Source organism: Triticum urartu, chromosome 4, assembly GCF_003073215.2.
Source record: "Triticum urartu cultivar G1812 chromosome 4, Tu2.1, whole genome shotgun sequence".
NCBI classification, from domain to species: domain Eukaryota; kingdom Viridiplantae; phylum Streptophyta; class Magnoliopsida; order Poales; family Poaceae; genus Triticum; species Triticum urartu.
The window spans coordinates 39,214,488-39,223,633 of record NC_053025.1 but is presented as its reverse complement, the minus strand read 5'-3'; the positions used below and the strand labels follow the sequence as shown (position 1 = coordinate 39,223,633).

Here is a 9,146-nt window from a genome sequence, read left to right as displayed (position 1 = left end):
GTCGTCGTGTTAAGGCCCAATAGGACCAACGCACCTAAACAGCAACCACCACTGATGAAGAGAAGTGTAGATCGGAAGGATACAATCTAAAGACGCATGAACACACACGAACGAAGACCAGATCCAAATGGATCCTTCGAAGACAAACACCAACCGAATCCCGTGAGATCCGCCAAAAACACATCTCCATGCGCCCTTCGATAGCGCTAGACGCACCATCATAACGGAGGCTAGGTGGGGAGAACCTTATTCCAACTTGAGGTAGCCGCCGCCGTCTCATCTTCCTGAGCAGGACACAAACCCTGAACAGACACCAAAAAAACACCTAAAAACGGAGTAGGAGCCCTCCCGCCGGCAAGGACCGCGCCGCTGACCGATACATGCCTGCGTTAGATGGCTTCCGCGGTCCGAACAATGTTGTCTGGATGTATGCGGGAGGTTTGAGGGTCGCCGTTGGAGATGCCCTAACACAATTCTCCCATTTAATTCACATTCAAAGTTGATCGGATAAATCTGGCCTTGATGGATTGTTTTCTCTCCCACACTAAATCTTTCTAGGAAGAGTAAATAAAGTTCATTTAAAATCATTATTGTGTTCATCTTTTCATGTGTAGATGAAGAAATGCATAAAAATGATATGTGTTAATACATAAAATAAAGTGGTCAGGGTATATGCATCAGAGAGGCTCATTGTCCAACCACCTTTGAGCCATGGCAAAACATTCTTTAGGCCGGTACTCTGGAGCAGTATGACCAGCACCCTGTACAAATAATGAATGATGACCTTTACCATGTTAGAACATGTATGGTTCCCCATGGACATGATTTGGAAAGGAAAACAAAATCACCTTCACTGTGGCAAATGTCATATTGTTTATGTATTCTATGGCAAATCTACAAAAAAGAAAAGATGCATCCCATGTCAATAAGAGTGGGGAGAAAGCGAACACACAAGGTATGTGCCATGAAGTTTTTCTTATATTTGAAATAGGGAGGTAGAAAGACTTAACCCAGCAGCCTGCCCACTAAGATGCCATGCTCTCCAGTCATCAACGATGGAAAAGTTCAAGGATCTTATCCATGCTTGTGTTCCAAGAAATGGTGCCGCGAGATCATGGTCTCCGCTGCGCTCACGGGTAGTTTTAATTATGAGGTGCGAAGGAACATTTTGAGCCAATGTGACTAAGTAAACTTTTTCTCATGCCTTGTTTTTACCTGTACACAAGTGCACGATAACCTCTCGTAGTGAGGTTGAGATGGTATGGTATACTGCTCGGTATCTCATATGTGTAGGGGGGCCCTATGTTGCATTGTATCCAGTCACTGGTTGTTCCCTATTGCCAAATTAACTTTCATCAATAGTGTTCCAAATGATGTGGATTGGAAAAAGAATTCCAGGTGTGCTCCTACATGGTACCTATTAAGCTAAAAAGACAACTTAAAATCTCAACTTTGCACCTAGTTCTGTTTTGGTATGAAAACTTTGAAATCATCTAAAGAGAACCATACACTTTAGAATTAATAAATTGTGTACACTCGGAAAAACAAAATGAAAATAAAGGCTTGGACAAAGTTTTCAGTTGCCAATCCTCTCCTTTTAAACCGGTTGCCCTCACCTTCACCTCCCACTGTTAGCAAACGTGTGTATTGTATATATGTCGCAACCACCCAAGTGACACTAGCTTTATTGGATGTCATGTTAGTGCAAACCACTTGATGTCAATGGATGTTATAAAAGTGTCTGGCGTATTTAGATGTTTAAAAACGAGTAAATATAGAGTTGACGCAAAGTCCATGATTCAAAAGGTGATGGTTTTCTTTACTTTTTTCTACTTCTACAACATTTTTTACCCTACCATGTCTAATTTTATATCTAAAGAAGTGCAAACTACATAATGATACCTTTGGATGCATACTCTATGAAATAAGTTTCATGCAACAGACATAGTGTGTACCTCCTTGATCCCAAGAGCTTTTCTAGTCATGTTGTTGTTCATCCAAAAGTAAGCCAGATAGTAACCATATGTTTGCAATTTAGAAAATAATTCTAGGTAAGTTTGTGCTATGAGAACAACATCATGTGACATTTTTCACATTCAATTCGTATATCAAATGACACCCCATGGATGAAGAGAGACTGACAAAACAATCTACAGTTGGACGAGTAGGTGGCTTGTTTAACTGGGTAGATTCTTCCAACAAAAACTTTCTTCTTGAAGCACCGTCTATGGTCTTTGACGCAACAACATCACATTTTTTGTACAAGATGTGTTCAATTGAAATTTCAGAAATGAGCTGTGATAGAAGGGAAGTGCATTAGATGATGTTGGCAATACCATACTAGTTCATAACAATAGACCAATACATGAATCTTACATTATTGATAGTATGCAACACTTCAACACACATTTCATTCACGGGGTTAACATAATCTCCTTTGCAATTCTTCACCGCACTCTTCACAAAAGGAAACCATGCTACAACTTCTTAGATCAAAGCATACTGCAAAAAATTATCACATGATATTGTTGAAGTGTTCAAATGTGGCATCACCTCATATATTTGATCAGATATTATCCCAAAGCCATGAGAACTTGGAATTTTGTAATTTTCATCAAACTTTGGATCTGTTATAGGGTTGCCAACCATATATCCCTAAAAAAATTGCATTAACATGGCAACAGAATAAATGCATGGTCTCGCACTCTTTTGCATTATATTGTGGTTGCCGATGTAAATGTTCAAAGGATAGCTAATAACTTGCCTTGAGATTGATGACAGGTTGCTGCCTCAGGTCAATTCCTGGAGAATATTATAATCAAGAGGTAAGTCCACATTACCTCCTCAACTCTTGGTGAAATTCCAAATGACCCTCCTCGGTTCATATGACAACTCTAGAAAAATGTTTTGAATGTAACCCCCAACAGGTTTTACCGGTTTTGTCATATGTGCCGGACAAGACATCATTACCATGATATCAGCCCTCTCTCCTTTGTCCATGTTAGAATTTGAGGCAACAACATAAAATGTTACTTTATCCTAAAAAGTGTGCAAACAGTTCCAAATTCAAACAACCGAGTTTTATCATTTTTTTATTTTCTAAATTGTTTGGGATTTCATCCAAACTTTAAGGTATAAATCTTGAACAATATATCTTTGTAAAATTTTGTCTAACTGAGCTTAAATTTTAGTAAATGGCTTAGAGAATTATGTATGATTTTCTGCAGTTTCAGAATGGTTTGAAATTTTGGCCAAAAATTGGGGTGCCATTTTAATATATATTTTTCATCAACTATTTGTGAAAAATGATTTGAACCATTGGCCCGGATGAATTATTTTTCTCTTTTGTAAATTAAAACTTATAGATCATATGCAATATTTTCCAGAAGTTTCAATAATGTTAGTTTCTTTATAAAAACAAATGGAAAGGGAAGATGCTGTGACGATCAAGATGTGGCTTCCATGTAGGCAACACCAATGGAAACTGGAGGAGGGTTACAGTGTGGAGCATATTTTTGATGTTTCTTCACATAAAGTTAGTAATGTGGCCTCAGTCAAGAGTTGAGGAGGAGGGCCATAGGAACTTATCTCTAGAATCAAATCCAGATCTTTATGAATCGAAATTTTGAACAAAAACATATGATTTTGTAGTTCCTTTCGAACCACTGGTCATAATACTTTCAGGAATGCGCATAGATGTGCAATGCTCTAAAGAGCTAATAATTACCTTCTGAAATGCCCTGTACAATAACTGGAATCACCTTTCCAGCATATGAATCTCCACCAATGTAGAAAGGATTTGAGAGGTATTGCGGATGATCCGTGAACCACTACATAACCATGCATAGAGCGGCCAATAATCAACGCTTGGAAGTTCTCCATGCAAAACAGTATGACGGTACGGCATCAGCGGCCAATAAACAATATTTGGACTTGCGAAGATGATGAGTAGTCTCCAACATCGTAGCCTTTGGGATCACGAGCGTATGAGAAACCTGAACCGACCGGTGAATCCAACAAGAGTATGTTTGCCATCTGATCGAGAATTATCGTGAGTAAACCATAAAACTGATCAAGAAGAAAATTGATTACGACGAACATCTCAGCGACATGAATGATCATCAATAATCTCACCTTTGTCCATGAATATGGGTTATATATCAACTCCGGCAAACCGCCACTATACGGTGCCAACACAAACTTGAGAGGACCTACGGTGCAAAACAATGGCGGATAGATGTATATGAGCAGCAACTAGTACGCATGTCAGAAAGTGGAAACCGATTAACTGACCAATTTCAAAGGCCAGGCCCATGATGACCGAGCAGCGGGGCCCGCCGGTGAGCCACAGGAGCAGAGGGTCGGTGCCGGGGCTCCTCTCCGACTCGACGAAGTAGTAGAAGAGTTCTGCCCCGGTCTCCTCGTCCACGCCCACGTACCTGCATCACACGGCCACTCCGGCCATGAGTCCGGCGCCATTTCAACCAATCTTAGTTGTGGGGGTACGCACCTAGCTTACCCGGTTTCGAGGTTGAAAGGCAGAGGGCCATCGAATCCTGGCAGGTGGGTGACCACCGTCAACGCCGCCGCCGACGCCGGGCGTGACGGCGGCAGGAGCAGGAGGACAGGAACGAGATGCAGCAGCAGCAGCGACAAGAAGTGGCATTGGCCGGCGGTACGCACCCGGAGAAGCTTCAGGGACATTCTCTCTCTCTCTCTCTCTCTCTCTCTCTCTCTCTCTCTCTCTCTCTCTCTCTCTCTTCTCCTTTCTTTGGGCCTCTGGGCACGTAGCCGTACCTGTACTGCTGTCTGCTGCTCAAATCAATATGGATGCGTGGAAGGTATTGTCACGTGAAAATGGTTGGCATGTCACCTTCTTTTCGAAAAGGAAAGCTCGCCTACTCACTAGTTGACGTCGACAGGAGAATGTTTTCTCGACCGGAATACTCCTATATACTAACATGTAGAGATGAAAAAACAGTACATATATACGCCACGGAGAAAGGGTGAACCAGGATATTCAAGCTCACTGTGGACAAATCAGAATTCAGCTTCTTACGAACCGGGCTAGTGCCCTTTTTGTCAGTCACATAATGGAAATGCAAGATTTTGTCCAAGTACAGGGAACAGGGAAAGGAAAGAACGAATCCCCATTGCACAGACACAAAGTACTTCCTCCGACTGAAAATGTAAGACCGTTTTTTACATTATTATAGTGTCAGAAATGATCTTATATTGTGAGAAGGAGGGAGTAACTATCTTAAGGGGCATCTCTAACTGAATTTAACTTCTTAAACGCCTTTTCAAACTTTAACTTATTTTTTAATTGAAAAAAAAACTTCTAGAATCCGATGAGTTTAAAAAACATGGGCCTAGGTCTCGTCCTATTTTTGCCAATTATGACAACTTTCATCTTAACTTTGCTTTTTAGCTCCGAGCGAGCTTGTATCGTATCGCAGACTTTTCGCATATTTGCTTAATAAGATGATGGCATGCATCATTATGATGAAGAGGACGGGGATAATCCTTCGTTTCTAAAAAAAAAAAATATGCCCCCCGCGCCCTATTCCGTCTCAACAATAGATGCCTCTTAGTTGAACCCTTGTTGAAGTCAATAAGAATATGGTTGATCTCTACTCCCATCTGGCAAGTGCCACTAGCTAGCAAATCTCAACAACATTTTTTCCATTTTTCCAAGGAAAAAACTACGAAAAACCTATTGCAAACCTATTTATAAGACTGATAGGTCGTGGTCGTGGCGTTTAGGTTGATGGAATCAAGAATCCTGAGGATCTGGTCGAGGGCGCTCTTGTCCTTGAGGATGCCCATGTGCGACACCTTGGGCAGCTCCACCACCTCGAGGACCTGCGCCGGCGAGTCGGACCAGGCCTTGATCGGTCCCATGAGGCTGGCGAGGTTCACCGTCCCGTCGCCGTCACCATACACCACATTGATGGGCCCCGCGTCGAACCCCTCGTCCCCGAACACGAGGCTCTCCACCGTGTCCACGTAGGTGCCCACAAGGCATGTCACCGGCACGCCCGGCTCCGGCAGGACCTCGCCGAGCGGCCGTATCCGCGCCCGGTACGGCTCCACCCCGTCGGCGAACCCGATGTCCTGGAGGAACTGCGTGACGTTCTTGGCGGAGTAGGTCCGGTTGTGGCGCTGGGAGACGACGAGCGTGGTGTTGCCGAAGACCTTGGGCGTGGGCAGCAGCCAGAGGTTGCTCTCGAAGCTGCGCTGCTCGTCGTGGATGAGGGAGGGGTCGACGAAGGGCACGCCGAGGGTGTTGCCGGAGGCGAAGGTGAGCATCTCCTGCACGGAGCCGCCCCACGGCGCGGACAGCGTCACTAGCCGCTTCACGTGCGCCGCGCGCCAGGCGGGCGCGGCGCGGGCCAGGAACTGAAGCGCGTACAGCCCACCGAGACTGTGCGCCATGAGGATCGCCGGCCTGCCGCCGTTGGCCGCGCACGCGGACTCCACCAGTAGCCGGAGGCGCTCCAGGTAGGCGCTGCCCACCTGTGACGGGTGCCCCGGCGCAGCCAGCCCGTAGCGGAAGTCGTAGGGCGCGCCGAAGAGGTCCCGCTCCTCCTCGTACCCGGCCTTCTCCAGCGTGCTCGCCAGGACGTCCATGTACCCCGTCAGGAGCCTGCACATAATTTTGGCACGTCATTTGCTCATTGCCATTGGCCCATTGCTGCATTAGTTGCGACACCTGCATCATTGACGTAAACAGATGGAGGAAGAAGACGAGCTCGATTATTACTTGAGGGTTGGGTCGAGGTAGCGGAGGGTGGAGGTGGAGCCCAAGTCGGAGACCCTGGTCTGGACGCCAGGCGCGTTGCGGTAGTCGTCGGCGTCGCGGTCGTAGTAGAGCATCATCCCCTCGGCGAAGCAGCGGGTGAGGGGCGCGACGACGACGGACGGCTCGAACCACATGCGGAACCACCCGCCGCGCCCGCGCACCAGCGGCCACAGCCGGCATGTCAGGCTGGACGGCCTGTAGTCGTCCGTCAGCCGCGCCTCCAGCTGGTTGCCGCCGGAGCCCGGGATGAGTATCACCGGGTGCAGCAGCTGCCCGCCGCCCCCGCCGGCCGACGACGCGCAGCACGAGCTCAGCGACAGCATGGTAGTGACCACGGCCGCAGCCAACAGCGCGACCATACGTGGCGGATTTCCCTCCATGATGAGCGTCTGTATGATCGAATTTTTGGTTTTCTTTCTTGTCTGTCTCTTGCTTGTTTTGGGATTTGGTGGTCGCTGTTTTGTGTGGCGATGCTTGTTTTGAGCGTTGCTCTTCGGATCGGATCGCTTGTGGAGTGGCTAAAAAGGCAGGGCGCGCGTACGGTGGAAGTGGTAGTTACGTCGTCCTTGGAGGGTTGGGTACTCTGGGCTGCGCTGTGAATCTGCGATTCGCGTCTAACTACTGCTTAATCACGCCCAGTACTCCGTAGCCGCGTAGCGTTCTTTGGTAGCCTACCTGCGATTAAGTGGGATAGTGACCAGTCACTCACTGCACATGCTGCTATTTTGTTACTCCCGTATATTGGATGTAAGAGCATCTCTAACGGCAAACCGCAACTTTCCTCCCTTATTTACTCGCGGACATGGATGCGGAAGGATGTCATCCAACACTAGTCGTGCACATTTCAAATTCATTTTTAATAAACCAGATGACATTCATGCAAACAAGGCCGAATTTCATATAAACATGACGGATTTCATACAAACCGGACGAATACGGTTATATTTTGGACAAATTTTCAACTAAAAAGGTATACATGTACAGTCGTCCGGAGTTCCACTCCCACGACACGGATACACTAGACTAGTCTATGGCCGGGCCGCGACTTGTCTTCCCCGCCCGCTAACCGGACTGCCGGGAGCCCTGGAGGTATATTCTCCCCCGTATCTTTCCTATGTCCAGTTGCGCCGCTTATCGGAGCGGCAAAGAGGGTGCTTCATGCGGAGGGGAAGGGTGCTTCTGTGGAGTTTAGGCGGGTGCCCAAGATGGTCTGAGATAAAGGAGAACCGGCCATGTCTCCGGCGATGGCCTTCGTGGGATACAAGCGGTGGCGGCGTCCCGTGTTCTACTTCTCCTCGATGATGCATGGCGGCGGGCGTGGACGTGTTGGCTGTCACCTCGTCAACATCCGCATAGCCGGCTTCTTTCTCTGCGTGCATGGCGCGGCTATGTGCGCGTCGACGGCGAATGGCGCGGTCACATGCACTGGATGCAGCGATGCCCGTGCCACCGCGCTCCCCGCCGTGTTGATGTGGAGCAACTCATCACTCCTCATCGAGTTGGCCTGGAGCGGCGAGTTGCTGAACCACATGGTGGCTTGGGGCGGCAACTTGCTCCGTCGGGTCAGGCGCGGGAGGTGGAGCAGCGAGCTGCCTCGCTTGTATCGACTGGCTCGACGGGCCACCCAGCCGGCTTGTATGCCAGAGAACTGCTCTTCGGAAGCCATCAGAAGAGTGGTAAAGGAGGAGATGGGGGAGCAGCGGAGGGGTGTGATTCTTGCCCGGCGTATGGCCTCATTTAAATAAGGGCGGACGGGAGGAGCTCAACCGACGTTGCGTTTAATATCGGCCCGCTCATGAACGGACGTGTGGCCGGAGTAGATTTCCCGACTTCCACGCAGGTTTAATGGAGGCGTATGAATGTGGCAAGGAGTCGTGTTTGGTCGGCGAGCCACTTCAATGGTGGAGGCAATGGGAGGTCGCGTCCGCTCTGAGCGGCCTTCAATGCGAAGCGACGCGCTCTACAACAGCATGAATGTGGGCAGCTGGCGCCGGGTGAGATGCGTGTACGGGAAGAGGAAGGGTTTTTGATGGGTAGGGCGGTCAGAAGCGGGCTTGGGATCAGTCTGGACTTCCGCAAACCTCCCCACTTTTGTCTCTGGTTTGGGTCTGGGCAGTGCAAGGTTTTCGCGGTCTGGGTAGTGCAGTCTGGATGGGCGTGAAAGATTTAAGGGTCGGCGCTGGAGATGCTCTAATAATGTCTTATATTACGGGACAGATGGAGTAGTATGGGCGATGCAACCAACTCACCCACCTATCTTAGAGCATCTATACTCCTTCACATTAAATACTTTATTTTTTGTCCTTTTCAAAGTTAACCGTTTTCTAGTCTTTTTCTCCAA

General features: G+C 47.8%; 1 protein-coding gene and 1 pseudogene across 1 annotated transcript; both read right to left on the bottom strand.

Moving 5' to 3' along the window:
• Window positions 1-366: 366 nt before the first annotated feature.
• LOC125550511 lies at window positions 367-5,038 on the bottom strand (annotated as a pseudogene).
• Window positions 5,039-5,571: 533 nt separating this feature from the next.
• Window positions 5,572-7,299, bottom strand: LOC125550510 (lecithin-cholesterol acyltransferase-like 1). Its single transcript, XM_048713522.1, has 2 exons — window positions 6,767-7,299; window positions 5,572-6,649 (listed from the first exon to the last, which is right to left on the bottom strand). The coding sequence occupies exons 1-2, from the start codon at window positions 7,183-7,185 to the stop codon at window positions 5,728-5,730; spliced, it is 1,341 nt and encodes a 446-aa protein (XP_048569479.1). The 5' UTR covers window positions 7,186-7,299; the 3' UTR covers window positions 5,572-5,727.
• Window positions 7,300-9,146: the final 1,847 nt, after the last annotated feature.